Genomic DNA, 18,977 nt, shown 5'->3' on the forward strand with positions numbered 1-18,977 from the left:
GGGAGTGGTCGTCGTCGCGCCCCAGGGCATTCTGGGGGCTGTAGTTCCTGTCCCCCCTTTCCCTCCCGCCCACGCACCGCCGCTCCCAGCGTGCACCGCGGCAGGGCGCGCTGCCTGCCGGGAGCCGAGCGTCCGCTCCCGAGATGGCGATGGCGGCGGCGGTCCGCGGGTCGTTCGGTAACTGAGCGCCCGGAGCCAGGGCCCCTCCCCCCGCTTCCCCACCCCCTCCCCCCCCGGGGCCAGGGTCCCTCCCCCGCCAGCCTGGGCCCGGCCCCTCCCCCCCGGAGCCACGGCCCCTCCCCCCCTTCTTCACCCCCTCCCCCCACAGCCTGGGCCCCGCCCCTCCCCCCCTCCACCGCCAGTCTGGGCCCGGCCCCTCCCCCCCGGAGCCAGGGCCCCTCCCCCCAGCCTGGGCCCCGCCCCGCCCCTCCCCCCCCAGCCTGGGCCCGGCCCCTCCCCCCCGGAGCCACGGCCCCTCCCCCCCTTCTTCACCCCCTCCCCCCACAGCCTGGGCCCCGCCCCTCCCCCCCTCCCCCGCCAGCCTGGGCCCGGCCCCTCCCCCCCGGAGCCAGGGCCCCTCCCCCCCGGAGCCACGGCCCCTCCCCCCCTTCTTCACCCCCTCCCCCCACAGCCTGGGCCCCGCCCCTCCCCCGCCAGCCTGGGCCCGGCCCCTCCCCCCCGGAGCCAGGGCCCCTCCCCCCCAGCCTGGGCCCCGCCCCGCCCCTCCCCCCACAGCCTGGGCCCCGCCCCTCCCCCCCTCCCCCGCCAGCCTGGGCCCGGCCCCTCCCCCCCGGAGCCAGGGCCCCTCCCCCCTGGAGCCACGGCCCCTCCCCCCCTTCTTCACCCCCTCCCCCGCCAGCCTGGGCCCCGCCCCTCCCCCGCCAGCCTGGGCCCGGCCCCTCCCCCCCGGAGCCAGGGCCCCTCCCCCCCAGCCTGGGCCCCGCCCCGCCCCTCCCCCCCAGCCTGGGCCCCGCCCCTCCCCCCTCCCCCGCCAGCCTGGGCCCGGCCCCTCCCCCCCGGAGCCAGGGCCCCTCCCCCCAGCCTGGGCCCGGCCCCTCCCCCCCGGAGCCACGGCCCCTCCCCCCCTTCTTCACCCCCTCCCCCCACAGCCTGGGCCCCGCCCCTCCCCCGCCAGCCTGGGCCCGGCCCCTCCCCCCCGGAGCCAGGGCCCCTCCCCCCCCAGCCTGGGCCCGGCCCCTCCCCCCCCAGTCTGGGCCCGGCCCCTCCCCCCCTTCTTCACCCCCTCCCCCCACAGCCTGGTCCCGGCCCCTCCCCCAGCCTGGTCCCGGCCCCTCCCCCCCGGGGCCAGGGTCCCTCCCCCCCGGAGCCACGGCCCCTCCCCCCCTTCTTCACCCCCTCCCCCCACAGCCTGGGCCCTGCCCCTCCCCCGCCAGTCTGGGCCCGGCCCCTCCCCCCCGGAGCCAGGGCCCCTCCCCCCCAGCCGGGGCCCCGCCCCTCCCCCCCAGCCTGGGCCCCGCCCCTCCCCCCACAGCCTGGGCCCGGCCCTTCCCCCCCCCCGAGCCAGGGCCCCTCCCCCCCTTCTTCACCCCCTCCCCCCACAGCCTGGGCCCCGCCCCTCCCCTCCTCCACCGCCAGTCTGGGCCCGGCCCCTCCCCCCCGGAGCCAGGGCCCCTCCCCCCCAGCCTGAGCCCCGCCCCTCCCCCCCAGCCTGGGCCCGGCCCTTCCCCCCCGGAGCCAGGGCCCCTCCCCCCCTTCTTCACCCCCTCCCCCCCCAGCTTGGTCCCTGCCCCTCCCCCCCAGCTTGGTCCCGGCCATTCCCCCCCGGAGCCAGGGCCCCCTCCCCCCACCGGCCTGGGCCTGGCCGCTCCCCCCCGCTCCCCTCCTCTCCGGAGCCTGGGCCCGGCCCCTCCCACCCAGCCTACGCCCCTTCACCCCCTTCGCCACCCCCTCCCCCGCCAGCCTGGGCCCGGCCCCGCCCTCGGCCCAGCCCAGGCTCAGCCCCTCCCCCCCCGAGCCAGGGCCCCTCCCCCACCCTCCTAGCCTGGGCCCCTTCCCCGCCTAACCCCCCTGCTCCCCAGCCAGGGCCCGGCCCCTCCCCCTGCCCGGAGCCACGGCCTGGCACTTCCCCTCCCTCCAGAGGCCCAGCCCCTCCTTTCCTCTGCCTCCCCCTGCTCGGCCCCTCCCCCAGTGCCAGGGCCCAGAACCCCCCAGTCCCAGGGCCCCCAAGGCCCCCCCCCCCGAGCCGGGGCCCAGTGCCTGGCATCCCCAGAACCCGCCCGCCGTGCGGTGCAGCACCCAGGGCTGGCAAAGCCCCCGCTGCAGTAATTGCGGGGCCCCTGGGACGGGGCGTCAGGTGGGCTCCCCGTCTAAAGCCCTATTGTAGGGGCAGCATGGGCTCACGCACCCCCTGGTTCTCGCCTTACCGCACAAGGCGAGGGGAAATTAGCGGAGGTGTTGGGATCTGAAATACCAGCCAGGCCCCTTCGTGTGTGCGCGCCCCGCCCTGCACAATGGGCCCGGATCCCGAGCTGGGGTCTCTGAGTGCAGGTGTGAGACCAATGCAAAATCAGGGTAAAACACGTGTCTGCTCTGACTGCCACAGAGATTCCCCAGCCCACCCAGGAACCCAGCCTCACACCCTCCCCGGCCAGGGACCTTTGTGGCCGATCTGAGGTCTTTAGGTGCTCTGGGTAATCTGGCTTTGTCTTTGGCAGGATTTTTCTCTGCTGCTGTGAGCCGGGCAGCATGCTTAGCTGGGACCCATAGACCCCTGGCCCGGCTCAATGTCAGACTCATCCATGGCAGCTGCCGAGCCCCCTTGGACTTAGGAGCCAGGCCAGAACCTGGCAGGCGAGTCCATGAAATCCCAGAGTATATCCCTACACGGAAAGCCAAGAACCCCATGAAGATGGTTGGTGTGGCCTGGTGAGTCTTGCAAATTGCTGATCATCCTTGTCTCACTCCAGGGTCAGGAGTGTCATCAGCATCAGCGTCCCCTGCTTAGAAATGCCCTCAGACCCGTTCTGTTGGGTGAGCGCTCTAGTCTAAGAGTGAATGCCGAGTCCAGTGCGCGCGTTGTCTGCCTGCGACCCTCTGGAGGCAGCTTGTTCAGGCCCTGGCGTACCATGGGAGTGTGTGGCATCCTCTGTGTTAGTGTAAGGAGCAGCCTGGGTACATAGAACTGGAAGGGACCTCGAGAGGTCATCTAGTCCAGTTCCCTGCACTCAAGGCAGGACTAAGTATTATCTAGACCATCCCTGACAGGTGTGTGTCTAACCTGCTCTTAAAAATCGCCAGTGATGGAGATTCCACAACCTCCCTGGGCATCTCAAAGGGGATCTGCCCCAGCCTGGAGCATGGTGGTGGCAAGGGGAGTCCGCCGAGGCATTGGCAGAGCTGTGTGAAAGGAGCCCAGGACTAGAATAACAAGGGGGGCTGCGGGTTGGGATGGAGGCGCATCCGCAGAACTGGGAGAAGCCTGGACAGTTTCTGCCCTGAGGCCGTGCAAGCCTCTCACTTTGACTTGCCCTCGGATGTTGAACGTCCTGCAGTTTAACCATAGCTCTGGTTTCCCGTAGGGCCATCGGCTTCCCCTCCGGCATTATCCTCTTTCTCCTGACCAAGCGCGAAGTGGACAAAAATCGCCTGAAGCAGCTAAAGGCTCGCCAGAAGATGAAGGCGTCCAACGTGGGGGAGTACGAGGGAGCGCGGTACAAGAGGACCTCACTGGGACCGGAGGGTGTGGCCGACCCCAAGGCCTAGTCTTGGAACACAGAGCCAAGGCAACAGAGACTTCCTTCCCGCTCAGAGCTCGGGAACTTGGAGACAAATCTGTTTGATGTTGCCGAATGAGAAACACTGTCCCAGTGATTAGTCTCAGGTGCCAACAGCCCTTCTGTTTGAGAGTCAGTCCCCTGGGGGGGTCAGGCTGTTTGCCCAAATCACTTGACCCTACTCTAATTTCTCACGTTGCCTCTGTACCTTGCACACAGCTGGTGTGGGACAGAAGTGAGATCCTAAATAAACCCTTCACCTCAGAGCAATCTGCCCCTGTGCAGCTGTAACCCCGAGGGGCACCACAGAAAGGGGAGGTTACACCAAATGTCCTTAGCCATCAGCAGTGCTGCATGGAGATCTGGCCCAGAGCTTTTCCTCACCAAGTCCGGGGAGGAGCCAGTTACCACTTCTGAAAGGCTGGTGGTGGGGGATGGTTAGAGCTGGCTCAAAGCCCTGAAGTATCCCCACAGGGGGGTGGGTAACGCTGCTGCACTGAGAATCTGGCTTGGATGGGGCGGGGAATTCAGGAGCTGCTTTAAACAGGGTCCAGCTCCATGGTTCCTGAATATTACTGCTGGGGCTGTGGGAAGTGAGACGGTGAGGCTCAGTCCTGTCCAGTTTGGGAGGTAGCTACGTTCCCTCTCCCCCAGTCCTTGACGACAGCCTCGGCTGAGATGTGGGGACTGCTTGGGCCACAGGGACTGAGCTTCCGTCTCATTTCCAGAGATGGTCTCTGCAGGGTGGGGGACATGGCAGTGGTTTTGGGGGGGTGGGGTATGCTTACTCTACCTCCAACATCCCTGGCCTGGGAGATTCAGGTCCCAGGGGTCACCTCTTTCCCCTGCACCACTGTCACTTTCACAATTGTGAATAAAAATCAAAAGATGCTGGATGCTTGAAAAAGTACACAGTGTTTCGCTTTATTGAGTGCAACTTGTCTGTGTCCTTTGGTGCGGGGAGCCACTGTTCCCACTGGCTGCAGCATTAGAATATAATACAGCTTATGCTATACGGCCATCCCCTCACGGCCCCTGCTGCATGGACTGGGGACCACTCTGACCCTGGCTAGCGGAGCGCTCCCAGGGAAGGGGTCTCCGTCTGTCCTGCACGGGGGGCCGTTGAGCCAATCCACTAACCTCTGCAGCACACCCAGCAGCCCTTTGCATAGCAAAGCTAACCCCAGCTGGCCAACGCCCCCGCCCTCAGCCAGGACAGAGCCGGGCTCTGCTCATCAGCAGCTCTGCCTCCAGGCCAGCACCCAGAACGGGCAGGTCTCCCTTCCTAGACGGGCGTAGCACAGATCTGAGGAGGGCTGCCCGTGAAAGGGGCGACTCCCGGCCATGTGCTGTGCTGACCTCAAATCATCTGCCAGGGACATCGGGATTTAAGGCACTGAGTGAACAAGGCTGGCCTAAGCCGCTAGCGTCGTGGGAGGAGCACAAAGGGTTGACGCTGGCTGCACCCCCACTTCCCCTGCCCACACCCTGCCCTTTTGGCCATTCGCCTGGGGATTCTGATCAGCTGCCCTGCTCTGAGCCTGCTCTTCCCAGGAGGCGCTGGGAGCCGGCTCTGGGTTCAGCTGCTGCCCCCCGCTTCACCAGCACTGCCCTGGGGGAGCCAGAGTGCTCCAATGCAGCGTTCTGCCCCATCCCGCCCCCCCTTACAGCACCTGTTCCAGCCTCTAGAATTAGGGGTGGTGATTTACAATGCTGCCTGCGGCCCCTTCCTGCAGCCCCAGTTCTGTTTCCTTCTGCAATAAGCGACTCTCTTACTAGAGAGTATGAGCAACATACACAGCACGGTTCTTTGCAATTCCCCTTGTGCCATTCGCCTCCCCCCGTCAAACGGTGTTATTTCAAGGCCCTTTGGCTTTCCGGCCTAGTCAAATATACAATACGGCAGCTTGATACAAAAACCTTTGCGTACCAAGGATAAAATACATTGAATTAGAAACAACAAAAATCTGGGGGCTAGCATGGGTCATGCCTCTGTACGTTTCTCCTCCCCAGCCTGGGGCTAAGTAGATTTTTCTTCTTTTTTACTTACCATAAGGCTAGCCTAAGACATGTAACTGCCCCCAAAGCACTAGTGTTAGCCCTGAAGTCTGGGCTGATCTGTATTCTGTGAAACAGACACAGGGAGGGTGAAAACCCTGCTGGAATTGAAAAGCACTGATTTATAGACGACAAGTCCCCCCTCCCCTTTAAAATCATCTCAGTGCATTGATTGCATCCCCCGCTGCTCCTCCCCACCGAAGGGCGCTCTGCAGGGCGGCGGGAACGTACACACCTTGGTTCAGAGCGGAGCGAGGACTAAGCCCCTGTCTTTCTGCTCTCCTTTGAGTGGATTCGGATTTGATGACGTGAAGGAATGTTCCTCCCGTAGGCACGTGGCAAGAGAAAGGGAGGGAGCCGAAATGGAGGGAGCCCATTGGCAAAGAACGCGGTCATGGGCCTGGGGATCCGCGCAGCCAGGCAGGGGCTGCCCTTGGATTTCTCACTTCCCAGGAAGCTATGACTAGAGGATCTGGGATCAGAACACACCTCTGCAAGAGAGGATACTACGGGGATGAACTCGGTGCATTGACACATCCCTGGGGGCAGCGTGGGGAGAGAAGAAAGACAGGAGGTCACGGGGGAGCACAGAGGGCAGTGGAACAATTAACAGGGCAGGCAGAAATCGGCTGACACTGGCTTCATTTCTGGGCACAGCCTTGTTATTCTGCAGGGCAGACGGGCCAGTCTTGCCTGCTACCCCTCTATGAGCAGCCACGCTGGGCTCCCCAGGTGAGAAGGGAAACCAGAGGCCAATGGCCTGGGAGAGACACGCAGAGGCGGGGAGCGTGAAAGGACGAGGGAAAGGAAGGTGGCAAGGTGTTCCCGGAGCACTCCTGGGCCCGGGGCAATTCCCGCCGGGAGCTCCGTGGAGGCTCTAGCTCCGGCCCACAATCTGCAGTAGGAAGATGAAGATCTGGACGATGTTCATGTAGATCTCCAGGGCTCCGTAGACGTACTCCTCGGGGCTGATCGAGTTCTTCCTGTTCCCCAGCACCAGCTGGGTGTTGTAAGCTAGGAACTGGGGAGACCGGAGACAGAGCGTTGGGTCAGCCATGCTGCTAGAGATTGTCAGCCCCATGTGTTGGAGCCAGGAGCTGCCTCCATCCTCCCCCTGCCACCTGCCCCAGGACCTTGGGAGGCTCCCAGCTCAGCAGGGACAGAGAGCGAGCAAGGTTACTCACCAGGGTAAAGACGATCGCGCCGATGGCCGCGTACAACATGTGGAGCCATACAACCTGCAAAGACAGGGGCAGCCCGGGGCGGTCAGAGGACAGAGGGCTGCAGCGGCTGCCCCGGGGCACAGACCAGAAATGCAACCCACCAGCCCAGGGCTGGAGAAAACCGATTCGGATCCCCACTGTGTATGTGTCAGGGATTGCTTTACCCGACTCGAAGATGCAGCCACCTCTGGGGAGGAGCATGACGCTCGTTGGCTGACGCCCTCACTTGGGAAGGATCTCGGTACTCTTGGGTTTGCTTTTCTTCTGAAAGAGCAGCTCCTGCAGCCCAGCTCATCCCCAACTCACGGGGAGGGGAGCGTGCCCCCAACTGCATCCCCCACACCTCACCCAGCTGCATCTGGGCTCCCCTTCGAGGTCTCCCGTCCAAGCAACCAGGCCTGATCCTGCTCGGTCAATGCCGTTTGGCACGTTGCTAGGTATATTCACACTCAAGGCAGTATATGGCTGCAGGATGGAGTGAAGGGAGATGGTCTGGTTTCAGCCACCCCCCAACGTACCATAGCTGCCTTTTAAAGTGAACCCAGGAGACCAACTTTCCCTTCTGTCAACAAAACACGCTTGGACATCCCCGGCCAAGTGCGAGCTGTTGCCAAGTGCAGTTGGCTCAGGAACAGAGGTTTGCTTTCGTGCAAGATACTGAAGTGGGGTCAGTTTGGAGGATCAAGTTACGGGAACTCCATTCCCCTCCTGCCCACCGTCCCAGGGCAGCGGCTTGCATCCGCCGAAACGATCAGGGATGAAATCACCCTGCTGCTGACATTCTGATTTGCCATAATTAGGTTTCAGAGTCAACCTCTCCGCTGTGTAAATGGGGCAGTTCACCCATGGGGGCTACTGCTTCAGGCTCTTGGCAGACTCCGGCAGGTCAGGCTTGCCGTGCTGGCAACTGCAGATACGGATGGGGCCAGCAGAGGGCAGCGCTGGTGTCACGCCCCTGCCTGTCCTCGAACCGGCCTCCCCCAGCCACTACTCACATATTTGAAGGAGAGGACGATGGCGGTGATTATTCCGGTCACCATGACGACAATCCCCAGCACACAGAACAGCCCGGTGCACGAGGTGAAATCCACCTGCCAGCAGGATGGTGACAAGTTAGAGAGGGACCCACGGACCACAGTGGGAACGCAGCCATCCCGCAGCACTGGGCTTCCCCCGCAGGAGGCAGCCTGGGTAGCGAGGGTCAGCAGCAATGGCCACTCGGCGGGAAGGGCCACCCCGAAGCGCTGGCCCTGGAGGGTCACTGACCCAGCTCCCTCCGGGCGGCCGCACGAGATCCAGGTTCGATTCCTGCTCTGTCACTCCCAGCGCTGGGTGCAGGCAGCATGGATCCCCAGGGGAAGGGGCACGATGCAGCGTCTGCCTTGTGCCCTGTCCCAGCCTATGCCGCAGGGGCCCTCAGGAGGGGAAATCCCCTGACTCCTGCCCTCCCCGCTGCCCCGGACGGCAGGGAGCCCATCGAGCCTTACCTTGGTCTGGAAGCAGAAGACGGTGACAATTATGGCCACTATAGCAGTGATTACCATGGTGATCAGGACAGCCCGGGTGCTATACACACTGCACACAAAGGGTTAAAAGCGGGGGGGGGGGCGCGTTTAAAAGCCATTCAATTATTTCCCACTTCACCCTCCGCATGCAACGGGGAGCTAAGAACCGGGGCTCGCTCCCCAGCAGTGCGATCCCGTGGGCTCGGTGTTCGGTGTGTGATCCAACCCGGCACCCATGGGCCCTATAGAAAAGCCATCACAGGCAGCCTGCAGTTCTGTGACTCGCCCCCAGGAGGCGCCTGTTTCAGTCCAGGCTCCAGGGCGACTCCTTCAACCTGAGCTAAGCCAGGAGGATCCCTGAAGTTGGAACCATGGTGGGGCTGGCTTTCCTCTCCGTCCGAGCCCACTTCCCCCGCAGGGCTAGTGACCCCGACACGGAGGCACGTGGCCCAGGGGACACGTTCTTTACCGCCTCCCCCTGCTGACGACAGGCGAACTCGGGGAAGGCAGAGGAGGGAAGGGGCTCAGAGGGGCTTTCCCCAGCTCCGCGGTACCTGGCGATGGTTCCCGTCATGAAGGCCATGGCCAGCGTCTGCAGCAAACGAAAGGAAAGGGGGCGATTAGCCGTGGAGCCAGCCGCAGCGCGGGATCAAAGCATCGTGTCGGCTTCCCAGGTCCCCGCCGAGACGTGGGGATTCACAGCAGGAGGCATGGAGGGGCACGTGGCCTGAGGGGGGTGTTTCAGGCATAGGTGTGACCCTGAGGTAGGAGGGGGCCCATGGCATCACACCCCCCCCCCATTTCTACCCCCATGCACGTGACCCCAGGCCCAATCGTAACCAGTGTTCAGCCATCAAAGCCTTCCCTTCGTTCCATCCCACTCCCCCCCAGGGCCCCCCCCACCCTGGGGCTGGGCCCCCTCCCAGGATCACTGCTCCCCCCATCCCCGCTATACAACCCAGTCCCACAGCCCCACTTACAAAGATGGCGAGCAGGATGAGGTTACAGGGGAAGCGTCTCCTGGGGGAAGTCAGGGAACACACAGGTCAGGGTGCAGGCAGTCAGAGCCCAGGGCGCTGCAGGCTGGGGTCACGCAGTGGGGGTCGGGGTTTCTGGGGTGAGCGCAGCGTGATGTCACCTGGGGCGAGGGCACCGCTTTGGCCCAATGAGACTGCAGGCCACAGGGTGTCCCCGTGAAAACCAGCCCCCGCGTCAGGGCAGGCCGCGGCCCGGATGGACGGGAATCGACCCTGGGGGGCAGCCTCGTCTCATCGCCCCTTGGGGATGGAGACAGAGCCCTTTCTGGCCTCGGCCCCCTGGCTCAGTCACTCCCCCGCGACCTGCTTCCTAGTGCCCAGGGGACTCGGAGCTGGGGCGCGGGCTCGGAGGGAGGGGCCGCCCTCTCTGATCCCCAGTGAAGGAGACACTCACCTGGGGCCCGGGCAGCAGGCCAGCACCAGGTAGCTGACCAGGAACACAGCGCTGGGGAGGGAGAGAGACAGAAGTTGGAACTCTTCCCAGCCCTGCTGCCCACCCGGAGCCGGGGCCGGTCGGAGCCGCGTGCAGGGCAGCAGAAGGGCCAAGGTTCATTTCTTATGTTTCACATCGCGCCTTGGCAGTAGGGAAGCATTACTCCCATTGCACAGAGGGGAAACTGAGGCACAGAGCTGGGAAACAGCTCCTCTGAGGTCAGATGATGGGGTAGAGCCAGTATGAGCAGACAGCTCCAACAGGCTCATGCTCCAACCATTAGACAATGCTCCCTCTGTAAACCCTAACCTTTGTGCTTTAACTGATACAGTGACATGACCAGTCATTATTGCTCGAAGAACCAGAGTTCCCACCCGAGACCAGATCTCAGCTGGAACGGGGCTGTCACAGAGTTTTATGCATGTAGTTTCCTTGTATTTTGTCTTAAAGAAAGCAAGCTGTGATTAACTGCCCCTCTCCCTCCCCGTGCCACCAGGGGCTGGAGGCGGTGCCCACACAGCGCCCTCTGCCTCTGGCGTGGGGCACCAGCGCCTCGTGGCACTCAGCAGGGAGCGCACTGACCGAGCGGTGGCGACTCTGCCAGCTCTCGCAGGGCGGCACAGGAACCCAGCCAAAGGGCAGCTGGGCCCGGGATGAGCAGGGAGGGGAGTTGGCAAGGGCAGAGTGATACTTACTAAGAGGCGTAGTACACAGCAATGTTCCTCTTCACAAAGGTGCGGACGGGGGAGCTGCGAAGAGGGAGAAGAGCGTGAGATCGGTTCCTGGCTCCACCCGTCACCACGTGGCCCCTTCCCTGCTCCCCCGGGGTCTCCACCCCCCCCCAGTGTTCACAGCGCGGGCCCCAGCGAGCAGCAGACTGACCCAAGGGAAAGCTTGGAAGTGAGATGCTCCCTGCTCGTCATCACCCCCAAGCCGTTGCCTGCCCCCCACATAGCACAGACCCGCTGTGGGGTCCCCAGCCCAGGAGCAAGGACAGGGCTTTAACCCTGCCCTGCTCTGTGCTCAGCTCCCCAGACAGACCCGCCAGGATCCATCCGGACTCCTGCCAGGGCAGGGCAGGGTCACCCCACACAGCCCATCCCACAGGGCTGTACCCAGCCTGGCTTTTAACAGCCCCAGGGTGGGGCTCCCCATCCCTTGTGAGACAGTGCTCATCTCCTCCATCCCGGAGGCAAGGCTCCTCCCTTCAGTGGGGGGACGGGGCATTGGGGGCAGTCATCTTCGTTCCTCCGGAGAGTCCTTCGTCCCAGCTCCTGGGGCCCCGTGGAGCAGGGACCAGCCCCTGGGACAGCAGCAGCTGGGGGCTGGCGGCAAGGGCAGGGCTCAGGACAAGGTGAGACTCACACGAAGGTGAACACGGCGATGATGCCCACGGTCACCAGCAGCTGGACTGAGATGATGGTGTAGACCTGAAAGAGGCAGGCACAGAGGGGTCACCCGCGGGGCACCGGCCCGGCTCCCTGCACAGACACGCCAAGGCGGCCCCGAGGCATCATTGCCCCCAGCTGCCCAGCACCCCAGGTGGGATGGAGCCGCTGGCTCTCAGTCCCGCTCCTGATGGACTCGGCGACAGGCAGGGCACCAGGGACCGGGTGGGCTGTGGAGATCGAGCCCCTCATAGCCCTAGAACTGGTCCCCCCGGGGCAGGCAGCGGGGGGAAGCTGGCCCAGCCGCTGACCCTGCTGGGGGCTCCCACCGAGGCACAGGCTCCGGGCGTCCTGTTAGCCCAGAGAGCGTGGAGGGGAGGGGCTCTGTAGCCGAGGCCACTCCAGTCCCAGCCCCCTACCCAGCCCAGGGCCGTGCCCCCAGCCCCCGCCAGCACTGGGGGGACCCTGCAGCCATGGAAGCATGACGCTGCCCCCGGCCACTGGCCTCGCCACGCGGACACACCAGCCCCTGATCCCCGGCCCCGCACTGGTACCCAGGCTCGCTCCGCCGGCCGCAGCCTGTTCCTGGGGGCCAGAATCTGGAGGGGGACACCCCCTCCCCACCCATCCCCCCGGCTCCCCCACCCTGCAGCTCCGGGGGCTGGGCAGCCCAGCTCCCTCCGGAGTTACCTTGCGGATGAAGGCGTGTCGCACTGTCTTGTCATCCATGGTGCCTGCTCTCAGCCCGTCCTCCTCCCCCGAGCCACCACTGCCATAGCTGTCTCCTGGGGGGCGGGGGGCACAACAGGGGGAGAGTCAGCACCCAAACGCTGGCACGGCTTGGGGGGCATCAGCTGACCTGGCACGTCTCCGGGGTCTGCCCTGCCCGAGTGTCCGATCTCTTCCTGGCTGCCTCTCCCCACGAGCTCGGAGGGGGCTGCCCCGTGGGATGTCCCAGCCCAACGGCCCCTCGGCACCAGCTGGGGTCTCGCTGGCAGCATGGCTGAGAGGGCCGGGCCCAGACAGGAGACGCCGGCCTGGTACCCGGCAGGGTGAGGCCGGGGGTGCATCTGGCTCGAGGCGCAGGGAAGTAACTGTCCCCCCTCTCTAGCGGCGCCGTCTCCTCCCCCCGCCCCAGGCTCGGCCCGTTGGTCAAGTGTTTCAGGGTGTCCTCCCCACCCCCATCAGACCCCACCTCCTTCTGGGTGGGACCACCAGGCCAGGCTGCCCCTGTCACAACCGGGCACTGCCCAATGGGACCGACTCTCGGGTTCTGGGGACAGAACAGACCAGCCAAGCTCAGCCCAGCTTTGACCTGATGGGACTGGGGACTGGAATATTTTGCCTCTTACCGGGACATCTCCTGTCTGTCAGGTCTGGGTGAGTGACAAATTGGAGCCGATCCATCCCAAGGGTTCGAGGAACGCCCCCGCCCCGCTCATACCAGGTCTTGCAGAGCCCGAGTCACCGTATCCATTACCCTGCCCTTCCAGAGACCCCTTCCCCTCACCCCACCATCTCCTCTGCCTTGCACTCCTCAAGTCCCACATGGGCACTGCTACCCTGATGGCACGTCTGGCCCCATCCCCGAGAGCAGAATCCAGCCCGTTGTTACTCTCTTTGCCGCGGTCCCTGGGGTGACCTGCTTCTGTGCAGAACGGGACCAAGAACAACTGGAACCAGGGGTGGACCCTTCTCGCTTTCAGCACGTTGATGGCCCAGTGGGTTTACTCTGATCTCAGGTGGTGATGGGGCCAGATGGGCCATCAGTGGGTTTCTGCACCGTGCCCCCTATTGTGAATGCTCAGCTTACCTTGGTTCATCGGGAGTGTTGACATGGGGGGTACCGGGACACCTGGGTGGGGATATCCTCCTGGCTGTGGGTAGCCCCCAGGATACCCTCCGGGCTGCGGGTAGCTCCCGGGATAGGGTGCAGGTTGCGGGTAGCCCCCGGGATAGGCTCCGGGCTGTGGGTGACCCCCAGGCTGTGGGGGGTAGAGGGGATTCTTGTCATCATAGGGCGGGGGAGCACTGGGGTACGACATGGGGACTCCCAAAGGCTCAGGCTGGCTTTCAAGCACCTGGAGACAGAGGGAGAGAAAAATCTGCCATTATTGTCTGCGCAGTTCATGGACCCTTAGCCAAAACTCACGACGCTGGGCCACAGCGGCTCTGTGCACCAGAGTCCAGCTCGGGGCAGACCCACCGGCCAGAGCCCTCGTCCCAAGATGGCCAGCGTGATATTTCTGGCTGGTCAATAAAGATTATTACTGACCTCAAAAGAGACCCAGCGCAAGGCAGATCCTGGTAACCAAAGAGTCAGTACAGTGGGTGGGTCTTAAATGCCAACAATCATCTAAGTAATTTTGGCCCCGGGGCCTCAGGCAGCGAATCGCTCTCCCCAAGTCCTTCCGGGGTCCAGATCAAGTGATCTCTCCATGCAGCACCGGGGCAGCAATTCTGTGACATCCCAGCCAGCGAGCCAGGGTTGGGAGAGACAGGGCCATGGAGCCAGCTCACAGGAACCCTGGCACCAATGGCCCCAAATCCCTTCCACTGGCTTCGTGTCACAAGAGGCCAGGAGCCCTTTAAACCCTCCTCACTGCAGCCGGACACAGACAGGAGCCTGACAACAGAGGTGGCATTTTTGACAGGGGCCCAATCCTGCTGCCATTAAAATCCAGGGGAGTCGGGCCAGAGATCAAACAGGAGCCGGATCGGGCTATGCCCTAAGCTGGAACCCCAGCTGGTACATTTCAGCACCCTCAGACAACTGCGGTGTCATTTGACTGCATTCAAGGGGAATTTCACCTGCCCAGAGATCACGCTACGGTTCTTCCTATATTTCGTCGCACTTTGTTGCAAAGGGGGTCACACCCTGACAAGAGTCAGGTCAGGCCAGAAAGAGGCAACAGCCCCTGATCAGTCACGGAGTAGCCAAATGGTTGGCCAGTGACAGAGGCTTTTGGGTCACAGATTCTGGTCACATTTGAGAGGCGGGTTCTACGTATACAGGGCTGGTAGATGATCGGTCAATTGTTACAGACTCCAGCGGGTCAATAGGTTGCTTATCTCCCATCTGCAGCACCTTCTACCGCGGGGCTTGAAACATCTGCAGCCGATGCCACTCACCATGGCAGCCTCTGTTCCTTATATACTAACCCGTTATAAGTGGAACCTGAACGGGAAGCAGGACCCAGATTCCACCCTGTGACAGTCCAGGCTTCGGACACCCCCCAGTCATCCAGTGCACAGACGCTCTAGGGACTGTCGGACAATCCGGGTGTTGGATTGTCCAGGGAGTTTGCAGTGTGAAGCCTGGACGCTGGCAGACAGGGCCCCGTGTGCGACGTCAGGGGGTCTGGGACAATCCAGCCGGTGGCTCTACAGTCATTAATTGCCCAACAAGGATCCTTGATCTGACACCATGGCACCGATCTGTGGCCGTTATGCAGGCAGCACCCCCACTGACCTCCCAACTGCAGGGTGTGTCCACGGGACGGGGACAGTCACTCTCCTCATTATTACTGATCCAGCCACTCGCGATTTGGGGGGATGTTACTTCTCCACTGTGCCCTTGTGCAAACTGCAGCCAAAGCAGCACCAGCTAGCGGGAGGTGAGTGGGATGAGTCATGGTGCCTCCAAGGAGCTGGCCTCTCTCCGGAAACTGGGAGCTCACCGAGTGGAGCAATGCAGCGCAGGGATCCCAGACTCATTTGAGGCCAGGAGTGAAAGTCTAGCCTCGACGTCAATTGCAAAACTCCCACTGACTTCAATGGAGCCAGGATGGCTCCCGGCGCACTTAGCACCATAGAAGTATGTGGCATGGTCCCTGCCCTTGAGAGCTCGGAGTCCAGGACAGGAGCTCAGTGAAGGAAGGAAGGGAGACCAAGCGAGGGAGGACACAGGGTTTAAAGGAGGCATCGTGAATAGGCAGGAACCAGCCATCCCAAGGGCACGGCCTGAGAGAAGGCACGGAGCAGGAGAAAGACACAAGGAAGCAGAAAGGGAGAGAGGCCTGTGTGTGTAACGCACAAGCTGTATCATGTGTGATCATGTGGTGCAATAGGGGCAGGGCCTGCAGAGAGGACAATGGATCTACTTCTTATGCCAACTATGAGAGCTCGCTTTTACCCCAAGTGGCAGAGAGAAAGCTTTCCAAGCAAAGGAGCAGGGTTCTAGTCCCAGCCCTGGGCGCGTGAGACTTATCTAGTCGCTGTGCCCAGACTGGTTACAAGCAGGAGGCAAGGAGAGCCCGGAGGCACAAGGGCAGGAGCAGGAATCTAATGCAGTAACAGGCTTGCGATGCATGTCCCAGTCTCGCTCTCACAAATGTAACAGATTAATTATCCCCCTGTTACCATACTCTCAGTTATACTAAGGGGAAGAGACCTGGTGCAGGCCATCGGGACTGCACCATGCTTCGTGCACAGCTTGTCATTAGAGACGGCCACCTTAGCTTCTTCCTTTGCATTCGGGGCCACGCGACACACCCAGAGCCCTCTCCCAGCAGTTGTCACACACGAGAAGCATAGAATCACAGAACTGGAAGGGATCTCGAGAGGCCGTCTAGTCCAGTCCCCTGCACTCATGGCAGGACTAAATATTATCTAGACCATCCCTGCCAGGTGTGTGTCCAACCTGCTCTTAAAAATCTCCAATGATGGAGATTCCACAACCTCCCTGGGCAATTTATTCCAGGGCTTCACCCCCCTGACAGCTAGGACGTTTTTCCTCATGTCCAACCTAAACCTCCCTGGTTGCAGTTTAAGCCCATTGCGTCTTGTCCTGTCCTCACAGGTTAAGAAGAACAATTTTTCTTCCTCCTCCTTGTAACAACCTTTTATGTACTTGAAAATTGTTCTCATGTCCCCTCTCAGTCTTCTCTTCTCCAGACTAAACAAACCCAATTTTTTCAGTCTTCCCTCCTAGGCCATGTTTTCTAGACCTTTCATCACTTTTGTTGCTCTTCTCTGGACTTTCTCCAATTTGCCCACGTCTTTCCTGAAATGTGGTGCCCAGAACTGGACACAACACTCCAGTTGGGGCCTAATCGGGGTAGAGTAGGGCAGAAGAATTACTTCTCGTGTCTTGCTTACAACACTCCTGCTAAATACAGCCCAGACTGATGTTTGCTTTTTTTGCAACAGTGTTACACAGTTGACTCATATTTAGCTCCTGATCCACTATGACCCCCAGATCCCTTTCCACAGTGCTCCTTCCTAGGCAGTCATTGCCCAGTTTGTTTGTGTGCAACGGATTGTTCCTTCCTAAGTGGAGTACTTTGCATTTGTCCTTATTGAATTTCATCCTATTGACTTCAGCCCATTTCTCCAGTTTGTCCAGATCATTCTGAATTTTAATCCTATCCTTCAAAGCATTTGCAACCCCTCCCAGCTTGGTATTGTCTGCAAACTTTATAAGTGTACTCTCCATGCCATTATCTAAATCATTGATGAAGATATTGAACAGAACTGGTCCTTGCAGGACCCCACTCATTATGCCCTTCCAGCATGACTGTGAACCACCGATAACTACTCTCTGGGCACCTAAAGACAGACCCGTCCCTCAGCAAGGAGAGCAGGTTGCCTGGTGGCCCCGAGGACTTGGAAGCCCAGGGCCTGATCCGGAGTTTCCTTTCCCCCCTTTTTACTCTGGCCCAAGCCCACCAACTTCACTGCCCTCTCTCCTGACTCAGCTGGTGCGAGAGGAGACACAGGCCCCAGGTCACGGATGAACCTGATCCAGCCTGCAGTTTAATTTTCAGGTCTGTCACAGCAGATAGTAGGGCTTTGGGGAGGCACCCAGAGTATTTAACATCTGCAAACATCTTAGGCCTCAAGGGGTCCCCTTGAAGTCCCACAGCTGCACCGGGATGGCTTGATTTTTTCCTATGTCTTACAAATCCTCCTTTGGATCCTCCACCTAATCCCATGTGCATAGAGCCTAGGACACCTGGGTTCTATTCCCAGCTCCCTCACTGGCCTGCTGGGGGATCTTGGGCCAGTCAATCCCCCTCTCTGTGCCTCAGTTCCCCCACCTGTGCAGTGGGGAGGATGACCCTTTGTAAAGCACTCTGAGGTCTACGAAGGAAAAGCGCTGTACCAGAGCTAGAGATCGTCGTCACCATCTCCAGAGGGTCCTTGGCACAAAGGGGAAGGTTTTTTGCGTGGACGGTTTCCTTGTAACACATTCCACATAAGTCTCACCTTTTTAGTTTTAAGGAGGTTAACAGTGCCCCTCCCGAAGGGCCAAGATCCTCTCCCATCCCTCCCACAATCCCATGTCTTGAATGTTCCTACCTGATGAGCTAAAAATTAGAACGCTGGTAGGAAATGGGGTGACAATTTAGCGGTTGAAGGACTGGGACTCCATCCTGGACCGGGAGCTTCCTGTGTGGCTCCTGGAGGGAGGTCAGTCTAGTGGTTAGAGCAGGAGAGTGGGTGTGAACACCCCCAGATTCTATTTGCCACTCAGTGACAGACTCGCTGCCTGATCTTGCACAAGTCACTTCCACTTCAGTTTCCCCATCTAAAGAGTGGGGATAATAATACCTCCCTGCCACGCGGTTGGGGTTAAGTAATGTTTGAGACCCGCTCCCAACCCTCAGCTGTGCAGCACGTGAGGCGAGGAAAATACCATAGCCAATTCTGGACCATCTAAGAGCGTCCACTCATATTCCCAGCAGCAGTGGCGGGGCCAGAGCTAGGGCCTTCCAGGTAGAGAAGCAGAAGTCCCTCCAACAGGAGCACAGGAGAATCCCCCTTTGCCTCGAGCAGTATAGGGTCTATGAAACAGTCTGGCAGTTCTGATTCCAGCCAGCAGAGGGTAATGCTGACTGATACCCACCGCTGGGGTGTCGTTAAGCCCATGTAAATTATCACAGTAACTCAGTTCTACTCCCACGCTTCCAGGAGGAAAGAGTGGCTCAGATTAGCTGCCTCTGACATGGAGGCAAGGGGGAGCCGGCTGCCCCAGCAGGGTGTGAGCAAACGGCAGTCTGACCTGCTCCTGTCAATGACCACATCAAACCACCACCGGTCAGAGTGAATCTGAGCCAAAGGCAGAGGCTGGGGTGAAGCTGCAGGGTAGAACCATGTGGGGTGGGGGGCTGATCATACAGGAAAGGAAGGCAGCAATCCTTCTCAGGGAGATCCTGCCAGATGTCTTGGCTTTGTTTTAGGGTCCCTGAAAGGGGCACACGCAGCAGCTAGAGAGACCTACAAACCGCTAGGCCAAGCTTTCCAGCACTAGGGCTGGTGGATTGTAGGACTGCTTGAAAGCCGCTGGGGTGATGGTGAAGGGATCAGAAGCTCATTCCAAGGGGCACAATCACCCTCCTTAGCAGGTATCAGCTGAGGCTCCCCGCTGGGGACCAGGCCCCATTAGTCACTAACCCCACCCCGTGCCTAGGGAGCAAAGAGGCTCCATAGGGTAGAATTCCCTGCAGAGTCCCAGCTCACCTCATCTGATTTGTCCCAATCAAACTCACCCACCTAGATCTAGTAGAAGCAAACGCAGGATATCCTCTTCTGGGGAGCGCTCAGCTGCAAGCATCCGGGTGATAACAGGGCAGGCTCCACCCAGCTGCTGCCGCT

General features: G+C 61.2%; 2 protein-coding genes across 2 annotated transcripts in view; one reads left to right on the top strand and one right to left on the bottom strand.

Moving 5' to 3' along the window:
• Positions 1 to 68: 68 nt before the first annotated feature.
• PNKD (PNKD metallo-beta-lactamase domain containing) lies at positions 69 to 4,644 on the top strand. Its single transcript, XM_084644158.1, has 3 exons — positions 69 to 177; positions 2,676 to 2,886; positions 3,540 to 4,644. Exons 1-3 carry the CDS (start codon positions 144 to 146, stop codon positions 3,721 to 3,723), a joined length of 429 nt encoding a protein of 142 aa, XP_084500284.1. The 5' UTR covers positions 69 to 143; the 3' UTR covers positions 3,724 to 4,644.
• The window catches only part of TMBIM1 (transmembrane BAX inhibitor motif containing 1), a 27,716-nt gene continuing 13,369 nt past the window's right edge, over positions 4,631 to 18,977 (bottom strand). Inside the window, exons 2-12 of the mRNA XM_084644155.1 lie at positions 13,192 to 13,459; positions 12,069 to 12,163; positions 11,356 to 11,420; positions 10,686 to 10,739; positions 9,952 to 10,002; positions 9,501 to 9,540; positions 9,075 to 9,112; positions 8,503 to 8,590; positions 8,011 to 8,106; positions 6,977 to 7,030; positions 4,631 to 6,813 (exon numbers count right to left, since the gene is read on the bottom strand). Of these exons, the coding sequence (XP_084500281.1) occupies positions 6,670 to 6,813; positions 6,977 to 7,030; positions 8,011 to 8,106; positions 8,503 to 8,590; positions 9,075 to 9,112; positions 9,501 to 9,540; positions 9,952 to 10,002; positions 10,686 to 10,739; positions 11,356 to 11,420; positions 12,069 to 12,163; positions 13,192 to 13,423 (957 nt within the window). The 5' untranslated portion in view covers positions 13,424 to 13,459 and the 3' untranslated portion in view covers positions 4,631 to 6,669. The remainder of the gene's footprint in view (positions 6,814 to 6,976; positions 7,031 to 8,010; positions 8,107 to 8,502; positions 8,591 to 9,074; positions 9,113 to 9,500; positions 9,541 to 9,951; positions 10,003 to 10,685; positions 10,740 to 11,355; positions 11,421 to 12,068; positions 12,164 to 13,191; positions 13,460 to 18,977) is intronic.

This window comes from Lepidochelys olivacea (genome assembly GCF_965140295.1).
Source record: "Lepidochelys olivacea isolate rLepOli2 genome assembly, chromosome: 11".
Lineage (NCBI taxonomy): Eukaryota > Metazoa > Chordata > Testudines > Cheloniidae > Lepidochelys > Lepidochelys olivacea.

What these genes read in the sequence shown, in the direction of transcription:
- PNKD (XM_084644158.1), top strand. Translation starts at nt 144, where the DNA reads ATGGCGATGGCGGCGGCGGTCCGCGGGTCGTTCG. An exon ending in GGCGGTCCGCGGGTCGTTCG is followed by an intron (nt 178 to 2,675) that starts GTAACTGAGCGC and finishes TGTCTTTGGCAG; the next exon opens with GATTTTTCTCTGCTGCTGTG. An exon ending in AAGATGGTTGGTGTGGCCTG is followed by an intron (nt 2,887 to 3,539) that starts GTGAGTCTTGCA and finishes GGTTTCCCGTAG; the next exon opens with GGCCATCGGCTTCCCCTCCG.